Here is an 18,416-nt window from a genome sequence, read left to right on the forward strand (position 1 = left end):
AGTATAGCAAGGGGCTGAGGACACAGCCTGTGGAGCAATGGTGTTGAGGATAATCGTGGAGGAGGTGTTGTTGCCTATCCTTACTGATTGCAATCTATATCTGTTCATCTGTTTCCATAGCTAGTAATTCCCAGAACAGATTGCTAATTTGTCACCAGGGGCTTATAGCTTGAAGGGCAAGCTGATAGCAAGAGTGGCTGGCCAGGAGTCTCTCCTGCTCTTACCGCCAGCCATTGGTGTGTTTGGAAGGATTTTCAGGTTAACATCCAACCTGTTTGACCGTGTTGTGAATGCACTTTCCTTGTCCATCAAGTCTTGGGGTGGGACTCGAATCTGCAACTTCTGGCAGAAGGAGGGATGCTACCCGATGCAGCATAAGACCTCTCTACACTGCTGTTCCTTAGTTTACATTTAATCATTGGATACTTAATGGATAACTGCTGAACTGAACCAATTTCAGTTACAGGCTCGGCATTGTGTGGGGTGTGGTGCCCCCAAAGAGGTGACATTTCTAATCCCACCCTTTCGGGTATGATGTCTTGGAAAGTGTGATCATAGAATCATAGAATCATAGAATCCCTACAGTACAGAAAGAGGCCATTCAGCCCATCGAGTCTGCACCGACCACAATCCCACCCAGGCCCTACCCCCATATCCCTATATATTTACCCATTAATCCCTCTAACCTACGCATCGCAGGACACTAAGGGCAATTTTAGCATAGCCAATCAACCTAACCCGCACATTTTTGGACTGTGGGAGGAAACCGGAGCACCCAGAGGAAACCCACGCAGACACGAGGAGAATGTGCAAACTCCACACAGACAGTGAGTGACCCAAGCCGGGAATCGAACCCAGGTCCCTGGAGCTGTGAAGCAGCAGTGCTAACCACTGTGCTACCGTGCCGCCCAGACTGATCTGTAGATGCACATCAGGCAGAAGGAATTTAATTATGATGATATCTATATACACAAAGGACATCACAGTAAAAATGTGATATTATTTTCCAGTCAACAATTGTCCCATTTTTACACAAAGTCACAGGGATAGATTTCGCAGCTGCAATGAAAGTGAAACACTCTTGAGGATAGGAAGAAAGAATCCTTGTTTGAACCAGATATTGAAAAGCTGTGCTCCTTCTTCATTATAAATTCTCAGGTTTGCATTTAGCAACAGAGATTGCACGTGTAAGCATGTGATCCTATAATTACATTGCTTCCCCCTTCCCAACACCCCAACCACTGATAAATAGCTGCAATGTCTCCGCTGTGGGGAATGTGTGCTACAGCATGACAAGGCTATATTGCCCAGTAAATGTAGATATGAACATTGATAGTGGGAATACTGTACAAAAAAAAGACATGTAAAGTCAGGGACTTAAAGTCGTTTGCAAGACCCAGTCCAATTATCCAGGCACCTTGCTTTATCTAAAGACTACGTTTGGCTTCTTATGTGCAACACACAGGGGATTTACTAAAATAAAGTACTGTAGAATAATGGTACGTTCAGCTTTGTCAGACCTTAAATCTCACTTTCAATTTTCTGTATCTCACTTCAAAGAAGAACATAAAGAAACAAAGACATAAAATACCGGAGCCTGAGAGCGATTGGGGAAATGCAGTTGCGTGTACTGTTCGTGGTCGTGGAGAAAACGTTTGGACAAAATATGACAGGAAATGGTTGGAAATTAGATGAAGAGTAGCTGTATTATGAATTGAGTAGAAAGGGTAAGCAGAGAGTAGGAGTGAAGGGCTCTTACTCAGAGTGATTTCAACTCAATGGCTGCTCCCATGGGGTTCTGTTCTGGAACCCCTTCTGTTCAATGCTTTGGTTAGAGGGATAAAGGGTGTTAAAATTTGCAGACAAGACTGAAGTGGAAAGCACAATAAATTCTTCCCAGGAGAGACAGTTATTGTCGGGGGATATGGGCAAAACAATGGCTCAGGTCACATACCAACCGTCTCAAGAATAGCTTCTTCCCTGCTGCCGTCAGACTTTTGAATAGACCTACTGAAGCGCTATCAATTCGGCAAAAGACGACTTGTGTGCCAATACAACTGTAGGCTTTTATTCATTACAGAACTAGGAGCATATCCTAACAGATAACCGACCCGAACTGAACAAGGGGGAGGAAACAGCCACCTTTATACTAGGTGACAAGGGGAGGAGCCGGCAGGGGATGTGTCCAGGCATGACAAACACAACAACGGTGGTCCAGACAGGACAAAGGCGCAACTGTCGTCCACCACACCTACCTTGCATTAAGTTGATCTTTCTCTACACCCTAGCTGTGACTGTAACACTACATTCTGACTCTCCCCTTCCCTTCTCTATGCCTTGTCTGTATAGCACGCAAGAAACAATACTTTTCACTGTATACTAATACATGTGACAATAATAAATCAAATCAAATCATACCAAATCAATGGCAGTTGGTAACTAATGTCAGAAAACATGAGATGGTGCATTTTTAACTTTTAAACTTAAAAAAAATCTTTTGCTGAGAGAAGGTAAAATAAATTATACTTTCATACAAGTAATTCTGAGGATGTGGAAGAGGTCGTAAAATCCTGGCATTTTGCTCTTTTAAGATATGGCAAAAAAAACACTTGTTCAGCATAGGAGAAGGGATAGGCTATTCTACTTTGAACCTGTCCTACCAAAATTGGGCCTTATCCAGACTTGGTCCCATATATGGAGCAACATCAAATTTTTATTAGGTGCCAGCAGGAACCATGAAAATCATTTTTGAAGCAGCGTTGCAACAGGGGTGAAAAGTTATATTTTCAGCGACCATGCATTTAAAGCAAGAAGCAAAATGCATATTTCCTGACAATCTCTTTCCTCCTTTCCTAGTGCTGAAGACATTGTGATTGAGGAGTTCAATCGTCAAAAGATTGATGGAGAACAAGAGGATGACGATGAAGGAAAAGCAGCCACGGAAGGGGAAAAATAAGTGCAGGAAAACCGATGGGCAGCAGAGAGAAGGTCATAGAAACGTGCATAGTTAATCAGACTATTAGAAAAAGAAGCAAAACCTTTCCTTCCCATCCAAGGATGTAATCATTTCAGGGTTGTCATCCATCTAGCTTTAAACTAAATTGACTAAAAATTTAAATTTAAATTGACTAAACTATTGGGAAATTTCTGAAGCATATAGCAGGCACCCTACAGCACTAGCTAAGGACACATATTAGCGACACAGTGGCACAGTGGTTAGCAATGCTACCTCACAGTGCCAGGCACCTGGCTTGGGTCACTGTTGTGCAGAGTCTGCACATTTTCCCCGTATCTGCTCGGGTTTCCTCCCGGTGCTCTGGGTTCCTCCCAAAAGTCGGAAAGACGTGCTGGTTCGGTACATTGGCCATGCTAAATTCTCCCTCAGTGTACCCGAATAAGCATGGAGTGTGGCGACCAGGGAACTTTCACAGTAACTTCATTGCAGTGTTAATGTAAGCCTACTTGTGACACGAATAAATAAAATTTAAACTTTAACATCTTATCAGGAGCGACCTTTCAATCTTGTTCCACCAATTAAATTATGGCAGATCTGTACATTAACGCCATTGGTTCCATCTCTTTTAATACATTTGCGCAATGCAAACCATTTTGAAATTTTCAATTGTCCAAGCCTCAATAGCTTTTTTGGTGAGAGTTCCAGATTTCCATTTTCCTTTCCTGTGAAGAGGTGTGAGATTTGGAGGTATGAGTTACTCAAATTTTCAGTAAATTCTCATCAACAAGGAAGGAATGGGAATTCAAACTCTGATTTGATCTCAGCTGTCTGGCCTGATCCTGTTCCCTTCCCACTTTGAAGAAAGTGAATGGCCCTCGTACACCTTAAATGACTAGTGGTCGAAGGACCATTAACCAAAGGGTACATTTTTCAATCAGCAATAGATAGTAGACACGAACACTTTCAAAGTGAGAAACAAAGAACGAAGAACAAAGAAAATGACAGCACAGGAACAGGCCCTTCGGCCCTCCAAGTCTGCACTGACCATGCTGCCTGACTTAACTAAAACCCCCTACCCTTCCGGGGACCATATCCCTCTATTCCCACCCTATTCATGTCATTGTCCAGATGTCCCTTAAAAGCCACTATCGTATCCGCTACCTGCCCCGGCAGCGAGTTCCAGGCACCCACCACCCTCTGTGTAAAAAACCTGCCTCGTGCATCTCCTTTAAACCTTGCCCCTCGCACCTTAAACCTGTGCCCCCTAGTAACTGACTCTTCCACCCTGGGAAAAAGCTTCTGACTATCCACTCTGTCCATGCCCCTCACAATCTTATAGACTTCTATCAGGTTGCCCCTCAACCTCCGTCGCTCCTGTGAGAACAAACCAAGTTTCTCCAACCTCTCCTCATAGCTAATGCCCTCCATACCAGGCAACATCCTGGTAAATCTTTTCTGTACCCTCTCCAAAGCCTCCACATCCTTCTGGTTGTGTGGCAACCAGAATTGAACACTGTATTCCAAGTGCAGCCTAACTAAGGTTCTATCTAAGATTCACAAGAAATGTTTAATGTCAAGCAAGCATTCCTGTTAGTCTTTCCCTTCTTATCATCTCAGTGATATGAAGATAATAAGAGTGATAGATGTAAAAAATAACCTCTGCCCCTTGTCCCTCTAGTTCCATCACCCTGCAGTTTTAGCAGCTTACTGAATGTTCCTACTTTCTGAGACTGCCTTGCCCCACATGGCTGATCAGCCCAAACTTATCACCAGTTTGGTTTAAAATTACCTTTTGCTAAATTTCTGTTCCCTTCTGTTCTACCTTGCATGCTTGCTTCGAGTAATCTGGGGCAACACGGTGGCACGGTGGTGCGCACTGCTACCTCACAGCGTCAGGGACCTGGGTTCAATTCCGGCCTCGGGTGACTGTCTTTGCGGAGTCTGCACGTCCTCCCCGTGTCTGCGTGGGTTTCCTCCTGGTGCCTCGGTTTCCTCCCACAGTCCAAAGATGTGCAGGTTAGATTGATTAGCTTTGGTAACTTGCCCCTTAGTGTGAGGGGGATTAGCAGGGTAAATACATGCGGTCATGGGGATTGGTGGGATTGTTGATGGTGCAGAATTAATGGGCTGAATGGCCTCCTTCTGCACTGTAAGGGATTCTATGATTCTATTAATCTGTACATTCAATATTTAAACACGACTAAACCATGCATTGACCTTTGTTGACCCTGGTTTTCTCCAATTGCGTGCTGTAAGCCAGCTCCCTAATACTTCAGATCAGTCCCATTGCTCATCCCTGTAGTGCAAGCATAACATTTTGTGGTGTTCTGAATTTAATAATTTAATAGACTGTATTGCAAAACCTCAGACCAGTTTGTGCAGATTTGCACTCTCTTATCCCAGATATAGATCCTAGCATTCTGTGTGATTTTTAAAATTACTTCACCACTTTGCACAGACATTGGAAAATGATAAGTCTCCTCTGATGTCTCTTACAATAAGTCTACTATAAGGTCTCTTTCTAAGCTGTGCTGCACTAAATGAATTTACATACAATGTCCATTTTTCAACAACATGATATTAAATTCAGTCTGTCATTTGAAAAAACGAAGTGCAATATTAGTAGCTAATTTCCATGTCTCCTGTTCTTGAAATGAAAAACTAAATAAGTTTGTAGATTTGGTAGACGCTATTAAACTGCCCTGCTGCTCAGTAAATACTGGAGCTGGTGGGCGGACCATTAACCATTTAGTCCGTGCGATGCTGCCACTAATTGGAGTCAGTGTATGATTGCTTCTTCACAGTGGTCAGCACTGCTGCCTCACAGCGCCAGAGACCCGGATTTGATTCCCGGCTTGGGTCACTGTCCCTGCGGAGTCTGCACGTTCTCCCCATGTCTGTGAGGGTTTCCTCCGGGTGCTCCGGTTTCCTCCCACAGTCTGAAAGACGTGCTGGTTAGGTGCATTGACCTGAACAGGCGCTGAAGTGCAGTGATTCGGGGAATTTCACAGTAACTTCATTGCAGTGTTAATGTAAGTTTACTCGCGACTAATAAATAAACTTTAATTTTAGCTTTAAAATTGGCTCCCTTGATAATATCCAAATGGATTGTTTAAGTTGACTGGGGCTTTTAAATCAAATTGGAATGCATTTTGGCTCCAAAAAAGGTGCGGCTATGGGCATGGATTGGGTGCAACCACAGAATTGTTATGGTGCAGCAGGAGGCCATTTGGCCCATCGTGTCTGTACCGGCTCTCCAAATAAGATTGTGATGAAGTACCATTCCACTTCCTTTTCCTGTATCCTGCACATTGTTTCTATTCAAATAATCTTCTGATGCCCATCTTGAATTTCACAATTGAACCTGCCTCCACCACACTTGCAGACAGTGCATTCCAGACCCAAAGTACTCTTTGTGTGAAAAATAATTTCTCACATCACATTTGTTTCTTTTGCAAATCACTTTAAATCTGTGCCCTTTCGTTCTTGATCCTTTTCCAAGTGGGAACAGTTTCTCCCTATCTACTCTGTCCAGCCCCCTTATGATGTTAAACATTTCTATCAAATCTCTCCTCAACCTTCTTCTCTCCAAGGAGAAGAGTTCCAATCTCTCCAATCCCTCTCCATAAAAGAACAAAGAACAAAGAAAATTACAGCACAGGAACAGGCCCTTCGGCCCTCCAAGCCTGCACCGACCATGCTGCCCGACTTAACTAAAACCCCCTACCCTTCCGGGGACCATATCCGTCTATTCCCATCCTATTCATGTATTTGTCAAGACGCCCCTTAAAAGTCACATTCGTATCTGCTCCCACTACCTCCCCCGGCAAAGAGTTCCAGGCACCCACCACCCTCTGTGCAAAACATCTGCCTCGTACATATCCTTTAAACCTTGCCCCTCACACCTTAAACCTATGCCCCCTAGTAATTGACTCTTCCACCCTGGGAAAAAGCTTCTGACTACCCACTCTGTCCATGCCCATCATAATCTTGTAGACTTCTATCAGGTCACCCCTCAACTTCTGTCGTTCCAGTGAGAACAAACCAAGTTTCTCCAACCTCTCCTCATAGCTAATGCCCTCCATACCAGGCAACATCCTGGTAAATCTTCTCTGTACCCTCTCCAAAGCCTCCACATCCTTCTGGTAGTATGGCAACCAGAACTGAACACTGTATTCCAAGTGCGGCCTAATTCACGTTCTATAAAGCTGCAACATGACTTGCCAATTTTTAAACTCAATGCCCCAGCCGATGAACGCAAGCATGCCATATGCCTTCTTGACTACCTTCTCCACCTGCATTGCCACTTTCAGAGACCCGTGTACCAGTACACCCAGATCCCTTTGCTTATCAATACTCTTAAGAGTTCTGCCATTTACTGTATACTTCCTATCTGTATTAGACCTTCCAAAATGCATTAGCTCACTGAAGTTTCAAATCCCTGGAACCATCTTGTAAACCTCTTCTGCCCTCTCTCCAATGTGTTCACATCCTTCCTATAGTGTGGTGCCCAGAACTGTTCACAATGTTCCAAGTGAGGTCTAATTAATGTCTTGTATAAATTCAGCATAATCCCCTTAATCTTATACTGTATGCCCCTATTAATAAAGTTCTGAATAATCTATGCTTTATTAACTATTCTCTCCACCTGCCCTGCTGCCTTTAATGGTCGATACGCATATACACCCAGGTCTCTCTGCTCCTGCACCCCCTCAAAGAATTTTATCCCTTATTTTATATTGGCTCTCCAAGTTCTTCCTACCAAACTGCATCACCTGACACTTCTCCACATTGAACTTCATCTGCCACCTGTCTGCCACTCCACCAACTTGTCAGTGTCCTTTTAAAGCTGTACACTGTCCTCCTCAAAATTTACAATACTTCCAGCTTTGTGTGTTATCCACAAACTTTGAAATTGACCCCTGCACACCAAGATCTAGATCATTAATATATATCAGGAAAAGCAAGGGTTCCAATACAGACCCCTGGGGAACATCACGATAAACATACATCTCCATTGACTGTTACTCTCTGTTTTCTTTTATTCATGATGTGGAGCTCTGTTTGTGAACAGAATTCCCACTCACCTGAAGAAGGGGCTTAGAGCTTCGAAAGCTTGTGTGGCTTTTGCTGCCAAATAAACCTGTTGGACTTTAACCTGGTGTTGTTAAACTTCTTACTTCTTTTATTCAGCCAATTTTGTATTCCTGTTGCTACTGTCCCTTTTATTTCTTGAGCTGTAACTTTTCTCACAAGTCTGTTGGTGGTACTGTATCGAATGCCTCCTGAAAGTCCACATACACCACATCGACTGCATTACCCTCATCAACCCTTCCTGTTACCTCCTCAAAAGATTCCAACAAGTTAGTTAAACATGATTTCCCCTTTAGAAACTCATGCTGGCTCTTCCTAATTAGCCCACATTTTTCCCTATGCTTACTAATTCTATGCTGAATAATTGTTTCTGGAAGCTTATACACCAGTGAAGTTAAACTGACTGCTCTATAATTGCTGGGGCTTTCCTTACAAGCTTTTTTGAACAAGGACGTTACATTTGCAATTCTCCAGTCCTTTGGCACCTTCCCTGAGTTTAAAGAAGATTGGAAGATTTGTGAGGCAGCAGTGCTAACCACTGTGCCACCGTGCTGCCCATCATTATTTTCGCCCTTACTCCATCTTCACTTATTAACTCACTATTCTCTACATTAATGCTTTATAACCTCTCCCAATATTTGGTGCATCCTGGTATTCCTCTCTGATATTTCCTCTTGGTGTCCACACCCTCTGCTGAGTTCGTTTAAAGCCCTCCCAACAGCAAAAAACCCCACAAGAAACACAGACCGAACTCTATTCAGGTGCAACCCACTCGGCTTGCACAGGTGTCATCTCCCCCAGAGTTAGTCCCAGTGTCCCATGAATCTAAAGCCCTCCCTCTCGTCCTTCCGATCTTTCCAGCCACACATTCAGGGAGTAATCCAGAGATTACTACCTTTGAGGCTGCGCTTGTTAATTTTCTGCCTAGCTCCATAAATTCTGATTGCAAGACCCCACCCCCTCCCTACTAAGTCATTGGTACCATTGTGGACCACGACCTCTGGCTGTTCATCCTCTCCCAGAAGAAAACCCTTGCTCCGGGTACCAGGGAGGCAACAGTACATCCTGGAGTCACATCAACAGTCACAGAATTACCTGTCTGTTCCCCTAACTAAGGAATCCCCTATCACTATTGCCCTTCCCTTCTTCTTCCTCCCTCCGGTACAGCTGAGCCACTCATGGTATCACACAGCTGGCTCTGACTGCACACCTCTGAGGAACCAATGCGGGCGGCACCTTGGCACAGTGGTTAGCACTGCTGTCTCACAGCTCCAGGGACCTGGGTTCGATTCCCGGCTTGGGTCACTGTCTGTGTGGAGTTTGCACATTCTCCCCGTGTCTGCGTGGGTTTCCTCCGGGTGCTCCGGTTTCCTCCCACAGTCCAAAAATGTGCGGGGTAGGTTGATTGGCCATGCTAAATTGCCTTTTAGTACCCCGGGATGCGAAGGTTAGAGGGATTAGTGGGGTAAATATGTGGGGTGAGGGGGATAGGGCCTGGGTAGGATTGTTGTGGGTGCAGAGTCGATGAGAGAATGGCCTCTTTCTGCACTGTAGGATTGTATGATATATCTCACACCATCTTCCAAAATGGAAAATTGTTTTCCGAGTGGGACTCCAGGAGACTCCTGTACCACCTGCCCAGTTCTCTCGGACTGCCTGGTGGTCACCCATTCCCTTTCTTCCTCCAGATCTTTAAGCTGCAGTGTCTGTCTGAACGTGCTATCCAGCTAGCTCTCAGCCTATCAGATGCACCACAGTAAATCCAGCCACCACTCAAGCTCTGAAACCCTGAGCTCAGGTTTCTGCAGCTGGCAGCACTTCAGTCAACAAAGAACAAAGAACAATACAGCACAGGAACAGGCCCTTCGGCACCCAAGCCCGTGCCGCTCCCTGGTCCAAACTAGACCATTCTTTTGTATCCCTCCATTCCCACTCCGTTCATATGGCTGTCTAGATAAGTCTTAAACGTTCCCAGTGTGTCCGCCTCCACCACCTTGCCTGGCAGCGCATTCCAGGCCCCCACCACCCTCTGTGTAAAATATGTCCTTCTGATATCTGTGTTAAACCTCCCCCCCTTCACCTTGAACCTATGACCCCTCGTGAACGTCACCACCGACCTGGGGAAAAGCTTCCCACCGTTCACCCTATCTATGCCTTTCATAGTTTTATACACTTCTATTAAGTCTCCCCTCATCCTCCGTCTTTCCAGGGAGAACAACCCCAGTTTACCCAATCTCTCCTCATAACTAAGCCCCTCCATACCAGGCAACATCCTGGTAAACCTCCTCTGTACTCTCTCCAAAGCCTCCACGTCCTTCTGGTAGTGTGGCGACCAGAACTGGACGCAGTATTCCAAATGCAGCCGAACCAACGTTCTATACATCTGCAACATCAGACCCCAACTTTTATACTCTATGCCCCGTCCTATAAAGGCAAGCATGCCATATGCCTTCTTCACCACCTTCTCCACCTGTGACGTCACCTTCAAGGATCTGTGGACTTGCACACCCAGGTCCCTCTGCGTATCTACACCCTTTATGGTTCTGCCATTTATCGTATAGCTCCTCCCTACATTAGTTCTACCAAAATGCATCACTTTGCATTTATCTGGATTGAACTCCATCTGCCATTTCTTTGCCCAAATTTCCAGCCTATCTATATCCTTCTGTAGCCTCTGACAATGCTCCTCACTATCTGCAAGTCCTGCCAATTTTGTGTCGTCCGCAAACTTACTGATCACCCCAGTTACACCTTCTTCCAGATCGTTTATATAAATCACAAACAGCAGAGGTCCCAATACAGAGCCCTGCGGAACACCACTAGTCACAGGCCTCCAGCCGGAAAAAGACCCTTCCACTACCACCCTCTGTCTTCTGTGACCAAGCCAGTTCTCCACCCATCTAGCCACCTCCCCCTTTATCCCATGAGATCCAACCTTTTTCACCAGCCTACCATGAGGGACTTTGTCAAATGCTTTACTAAAGTCCATATAGACGACATCCACGGCCCTTCCCTCGTCAACCATTCTGGTCACTTCTTCAAAAAACTCCACCAGGTTAGTGAGGCATGACCTCCCTCTCACAAAACCATGCTGACTATCGTTAATGAGTTTATTCCTTTCTAAATGCACATACATCCTATCTCTAAGAATCTTCTCCAACATTCTGTGGGGAAGTCTCCAACTTCCCCACCACGGACGTCAAGCTCACCGGCCTATAATTACCCGGGTTATCCTTCCTACCCTTCTTAAATAACGGGACCACATTAGCTATCCTCCAATCCTCTGGGACCTCACCTGTGTCCAGTGATGAGACAAAGATTTGCGTCAGAGGCCCAGCGATTTCATCTCTCGTCTCCCTGAGCAGCCTTGGATAGATTCCATCAGGCCCTGGGGATTTGTCAGTCTTTAGATTCTCGAACAAACCTAACACTTCCTCCCTTGTAATGGAGATTTTCTCCAACGGTTCAACACTCCCCTCCGAGACACTCCCAGTCAACACATCCCCCTCCTTTGTGAATACCGACGCAAAGTATTCATTTAGGATCTCCCCTACTTCTTTGGGCTCCAAGCATAATTCCCCACTTTTGTCCCTGAGAGGTCCGATTTTTTCCCTGACAACCCTTTTGTTCCTAACGTATGAATAAAATGCCTTGGGATTCTCCTTAATCCTGTCTGCCAAGGACATTTTGTGACCCCTTTTTGCCCTTCTAATTCCCCGTTTGAGTTCTTTCCTACTTTCTTTGTACTCCTCCAGAGCTCCCTCCGTTTTTAGCTGCCTGGACCTAACATACGCCTCTCTTTTCTTTTTAACCAGTCCCTCAATTTCCCTGGTTATCTACGGTTCCCGAATCCTACCCTTCCTATCCTTCTTTTTTACAGGCACATGCCTGTCCTGCAGCCCTAACAACTGTTCCTTAAAAGACTCCCGCATGCCAGATGTGGATTTACCCTCAAACAGCCTCTCCCAATCAAGAGCTGCCAATTTCTGCCTAATCCCACTAAAGTTAGCCTTCCCCCAATCCAACACCTTACCCTTGGGACACCACTCATCCTTTTCCATCACTATCCTAAAGCTAACAGAATTGTGGTCACTATTTGCCACATGTTCCCCTACCGAAACTTTGAAGACCTGACCGGGCTCATTCCCCAGTACTTCTTGTACATATGGTCATCTCGGACACTCGTTAGATCCATGACTTCATTAATATTACAAGATACGCATTCCACTTGATTGAGCTGCCCTGCCATGTCTTAACTTTGCTTCTCTTGTGTTAACTGTGTTCTATTTTGGATTACTTGTATTACCTTACAATGTAGGCATTAACTTTCCCTTGTTGAAAACATTAGCTTTACACACACTGCTCATTACACTGAGCACTTACCGACCAATCCAATTATCAGTTCCCAGTAATATCTTTATTTCCATTGCTTCCTCATAGCAGCTGAAATACTCATCAGATAAACAGCCTCTTCACCTCTAACAGTTTAAGATTACTTTCTGAAGATGAAAAAGTTAGAAGGCAAAAGAGAACCTCTTGCCCTCAGCACCAAATTCCCCAAAATACTCACCTGGACTGTGTCTCACTCAGGATGTGATCTCTCCCAGTGCTTGTGCACCCACTTAATAACCTTTTAGATATTTAGGGCGGGATCTGATGACCTCACTCGGGCGAGACCAAAACGTCCTGTCCGAGGTCAACGGAGATTTCCGTTGTTGGACCCTCGCCCGTGCCGATTCCATGGCAGGCAAGGTGGTAGAGTTGCAGCCCTAGGGTGAGATTCTCTGGCCTCCCCTCAGTGTTTTTCTCGGTGATGGGAGGCAGCGCACCATTCCCTGGTGGCAGAATCCTCTGTCAATGGGAATTCTCATTGAAGCCACCCCACGCTGCCGGGAAGCTCAGGGCAGGGGGCGCGCTGTCGGCAGGAGAAGAGAATCTTGCCGGCGTGAACAACCGGAGAACCCCGGCCGAAAACTTTATCTTAGACATTCGCATTTTGCTCTTTTAACAGGAGGTAGAATTAATCAAGGATGATTATTATAAATGAGATGACATGGATTAGTCATTACATGGGAAATGTTTATAGGACGGTATGATTTGGGTGATTTATCGGATCAAATGTACTTGAAAAGATAATGATTTCAATTGGAAAGATTTCCCACAGCTGGTCGATTTAAACTGTATGTACATGTGTGTTTTAAAGTGATCGAGTTTGTGTTTGACGGTAAATGATAAAATGAAATAAATACTACCTTCCCACTAGTCTATGTTAATAATTAAATTACTGAATGTGATCTTGCATCAAGATGATTTTGCTAAAGCTGCAAATTTGTTGTCAATTTCCCTTGGAGAATTTCTCTTCAATATTCTTTCTTTCTGTGATTCAGTCTAATTCACACACACTCTCACACACTCTCACATGCACACACGCGCACGCACACACACGCACACACACACACGCGCACACACACACTCACACTCACATGCACACACACACACTCAAGCATGCACGCACACACACACACACTCTCACACATGCGCACACACGCATGCACACACACACGCACACTCAAGCATGCACGCACACACACACACTCTCACACACACACACTCACGCACACACGCACGCACGCACACACACACTCTCACACTCACACATGCACACACACACGCGCACACACACGCGCACACACACACGCGCACACACATTCACACACAAGCACACACACACACACGCATGCACACACGCACACACGCATGCACACACACACACACATACAGAAATGCACACACACACACACACACACACAGATGCAACACACAGTTTCTGTCAGCGATCATAGGATAGTCCTCAAATTTAGAATCCCTGGGTGTTCCTTTTCTCATGTCTCTGGAGCATTGCACCATTGGAGATGTCACCTCTCACACGGGATGTTAAACAAGGCCCCATCTGAACTCTCAGGTGAATGTAAGACTGCAAGAAATTACAAAGGGTGGTGAACGTGGCCCAGTTCATCACACAAACCAGCCTCCCATCCACTGACTCTGTCTACACTTCCTGCTGCCTCGGAAAAGCAGCCGGCATAATTAAGGACCCCGTGCACCCCGGACATTCTCTCTTCCACCTTCTTCTGTTGGGAAAAAGTCTGGGAACACAATAAGAACAGCTTCTTCCCTGCTGCCATCAGACTTTTGAATGGACCTATCTTGCATTAAGTTGATCTTTCTCCACACCCTAGCTATGACTGTAACACTGCATTCTGCATCCTCCCCTTTCCTTCTCCCCCTATGTACTCTATGAATGGTATGTTTTATTTGTATAGTGCGCAAAAACAATACTTTTCACTGTGTCCCCTGCATGTGACAATAATAAATCAAACCAAATCAAGTCAAAATTGAACCCCAATTGTCGCACCTTTTTCCCGGTCCCCCTCCTCCCGCTCAACTCCTGCCACTACCATACAGCGGCCTAAACTGAATTCAGCTGATTCACAACAACTCCAGATGAAACCTGGAGCTACAACTATCCATATGGTTCATTGTTCCACAGTGTAGTACTCCCGGAGCCACTGGGGAGACCAATTTGTGAAAGTGAATCACAGACTTCTGTTTCTCAAGCAACTTGTGCCTTCAGAAGCAAAAAGGAGTAAACCCGCAGTTCATGCTGATCCCCACAAGGTGGCCACAGATTCTCACGTTTGACATCGGGTCTGATTTTACCATTTTCATTCTCAGTGCTGAATCTGGGCGTAATTCAGATCCGACTTGGAAATCTGCTTTCAGGCGCCCCCATACGCTCTCAGCCTGAAAAGAAATCGTGGGTCTGAATTGCGCTGTGGGCGGGGCTTAGCGCGGCCGAAACGATCGGAGCTCTGAACTGCGCATGCGCAGTTAGAAAACAATTTGAAAAAGCGCGCCCGTGTCAGATCGCTCCCAGGCCGCAGAAAGCGGAGAAAGCGGCTCGGGAGCGAAAAGCGGGAGCAATGGCCCCACAGACATCACTGTCCCCCTTATCCACCCACCTCGCCGCCCCCCCCCCGCTGTGACCCAGACCGATCGTGACCCCCTGCCCCCTTCCCCCCACCGATGGCCGGCAGAGTGGCAGTGGACCCTCCTGCCCCCCCCCATCAGAGATCCATCTGCACCCCCCCCCCCCACCAGTGAGCGATCGAGCCTCCCCCCCCCCCCACCAGAGATACATCTTACTCGCCTCCCCCCATGCCCCGCCTCCCCCCCCCCCCAGAGAATGATCTGGCCCGCCTCCCTCTCCCCCACCAACCAGACAACAATCGCCGCCCCCCCCCCCCCCCCCCCCCCCCCCCGCACCCGAATACCGATCTGAGTCAGGGAGCCGTCGGAAGCTCTGAACTCGCCTCTTCAGCAGCTGGAGCGTCCGATTCAGGCTTTTATTTAGCAGGTCCATTACGGCGCGGTTCCGGATTGGCGAACGCGGGGGTAAAGGGGGAAATGCTGATGAAGTTGGGCGGGCAGTTCATTAATTCAATTTAAATGCATGCAAATCGCCGTTAGGCCCGTTTCGGGTGCAAATCAGATCGCAGCCATTCCCAGGTCTCGGTAAAGTGGCAATCTGCGCAGACGCGGGCGCAGATTGTGTTAATGGCCTCACACCCGACTTTACCACATTTTCACGCCCAAAAACGGGCGCGACGCAATGGTAAAATAGGGCCCATGTTCTTCAAGTGGATTACCGCATGAGCCCCTTCACAAGACCATCAATACTTTGATCATTAAGTATCAATTTCCAGGAAGTTTTTTTATGTGCCTGTCAATATCATTTACCAAACAGTTAAACAATAAAGAATTTAAACAGCACTGATTAGTCAGGGCTGCGTACTGCTCTGTTACAGAGATGTTTATGTATAAATAATGATTTTTTTTACAAAGGTATTGCCCCTGTTTGAGGATTTCTTTTCTCCCCAGTTGAAGATGACTGGTTAGTCCCCTGATGGTAAGAAGGATTGTCAGATATTCAATGGATCCCCTCCACCTGGGCCATGCTTGGCAAGAATTATGTCAAAATATCCAGTGTTGGCAAAGAAAATATGTAATTGTCTGCACTCCTGGACAAGAAAAGGGGTGGCACTGTAGCACAGTGGAGGGGCAGCATGGTGGCACAGCGGTTAGCACTGCTGCCTCACAGCGCCAGGGATCCGGGTTCAATTCCAGCCTCTGTTCACTGTCTGTGTGGAGTTTGCACATTTTCCCCGTGTCTGCGTGGGTTTCCTCCCGGTGCTCCGGTTTCCTCCAACAGTCCAAAGATGTGAGGGTTAGGTGGATTGGCCGTGCTAAATTGCCCTTTGGTGCCACGGGGACTAGCAGCATAAATATATGCTGGGATACAGGGTTACAGGGATAGGGTGGGATTGTATTCAGTGCAGACTCAATGGGCTGAATGGCCTCCTTCTGCACTGTCGGGATTCTCTGATACTATGAAAAAAATCAAAGCATGGGGTCAGATAATTAACTCTTTATTTTTCAATTTCATCATCTTTTATGCCTTTGTTCCTTCAAGCTTTCCTTTAGCTGTCCGGTTACACCCCTCATCTTGCTTGCCAGTACATCTTTAATGTTTAGAAATCCAATATCATTGGCACAGAAGGGAAAATTGGGTGGGTGCCTAATAAGCAATCAATCTGCTACCACCCATTCTGTACTTGTCCCAGTCTTTAACTTTGCCAACATTCTTTCCCTAGAATCCAAACCTATGGAACTCTTTGTATCCCTCATGCCCCCCCCACCGCCCCCCCCCCCCCCCCGCCCCTTCCTTGGCTGTAGGTTTCAGTGATGTGGAGATGTTGGCGTTGGACTGGGGCAAACACAGTAAGAAGTCTCACAACACCAGGTGCTCCGAAAGTTAGTGGCTTTTGCTACCAAATAAACCTGTTGGACTTTAACCTGGTGTTGTGAGGCTTCTAACTATAGGTTTCAGGACATGGGCAGCGCCACATTTGTTGCCCAGTGGTGGATATTCTTCGAAGCCATGATTGTCCAACTGTCAGCCACGTCAAGGGACATTTACACTCAACCACCTGATATGGATTAGAGTCACACTTGGGCCTTCCGGGTATGGTTGGAAGGCCCCAGTGCAGCACACAGGAGTTTGAGGGTCCTCGTGCATAAGTCACAAAAAGCTAGCATGCAGCTTCAGCAGCTAATTGGGAAGGCAAATAGAATGTTGGCCTTTATTTCAAAGGGAATGGAGTGTAAAAACAGGGAGGTCTTGCTAAAAACTATACAAGGCACTAGTTAGACCACACCTGGAAAACTGTGAACAGTTTTGGTCCCCTTATCTGAGGAAATATATACTGGCATTGGAGGCAGAGAAGGTTCACATGGTTGATCCTGGGTATGGAGGGACTCTCTTATGAGGAGAGGTTGAGTAGGTTGGACACGTACTCATTGGAGGTTAGAAGAATGAGGGGTGACTTTATTGAAACATGTAGGATTTTCAGGGGGCTTGGCAGAGTAGATCGGAGGTGGTTTCTCCTTGTGGGAGAGTCCACGAACAGCAGGCATAACCTCAGAGTAAGGGGTGGCCCATTTAAGACAGAGATGAGGAGGGATTTCTTTTCTGAGGGTAGTGGAGACGCTGGATTGTTAAATATGTTCAAGGCTGAGATAGGTTGTTAATCGGTTAGGGAATCAAGGGTTTTGGGGGTAAGACGGGAAAGTGGAGTATTAGATTAGTATCATATTAGATCAGTCACGATCTATCGGATACCAGAGCAGACTAGATGGGCTGAATGGTCTACTTCTACTCCTACATCGTATGGTCTTATGGCCACAAGTAAAGCTGTTGGGTCTTGATGACAATCTGACAGGTCTCTTAACCATTCTTTTCTGCCAGCCCATAAACTGCGGGCGGCACAGTGGCACAGTGGTTAGCACTGCTGCCTCACAGCTCCAGGGACCTGGGTTCGATTCCCAGCTTGGGTCACTGTCTGCGCGGAGTTTGCACATCCTCCCTGTGTCTGTGTGGGTTTCCTCCGGGTGCCCTGGTTTCCTCCCACAGTCCGAAAGATGTGCGGGTTAGGTGCATTGGCCATGCTAAATTCTCCCTCAGTGCACCCGAGCAGGCGCCGGAGTGTGGCGACTAGGGGATTTTCACAGTAACTTCATTGCAGTGTTAACGTAAGCCTTACTTGTGACACTAATTAATAAACTTTAACTACTTGGATTTTTATTGAATTCGGCTGCATTATTTTCTCTGATGGAGACTGAACCCCTAAACCCTGGGTTGCAGCACCATAATTATTACACTCGCTGGGCAGAATCTTGTTGACGTGTCGGTGATGGGTGTGACGGGGGTGAGGGGGGTCTGGACTGATATCTGGACAGTCGTCGA

General features: G+C 46.3%; 1 protein-coding gene across 1 annotated transcript in view; it reads left to right on the plus strand.

The window, feature by feature from the left end:
* The window catches only part of LOC144493174 (arrestin-C-like), a 68,345-nt gene extending 65,389 nt beyond the window's left edge, over window positions 1–2,956 (plus strand). Inside the window, exon 17 of the mRNA XM_078212071.1 lies at window positions 2,857–2,956. Coding sequence (XP_078068197.1) covers window positions 2,857–2,956 — 100 coding nt within the window. The remainder of the gene's footprint in view (window positions 1–2,856) is intronic.
* Window positions 2,957–18,416: the final 15,460 nt, after the last annotated feature.

The sequence above is a fragment of the Mustelus asterias genome, chromosome 4 (assembly GCF_964213995.1).
Source record: "Mustelus asterias chromosome 4, sMusAst1.hap1.1, whole genome shotgun sequence".
Lineage (NCBI taxonomy): Eukaryota > Metazoa > Chordata > Chondrichthyes > Carcharhiniformes > Triakidae > Mustelus > Mustelus asterias.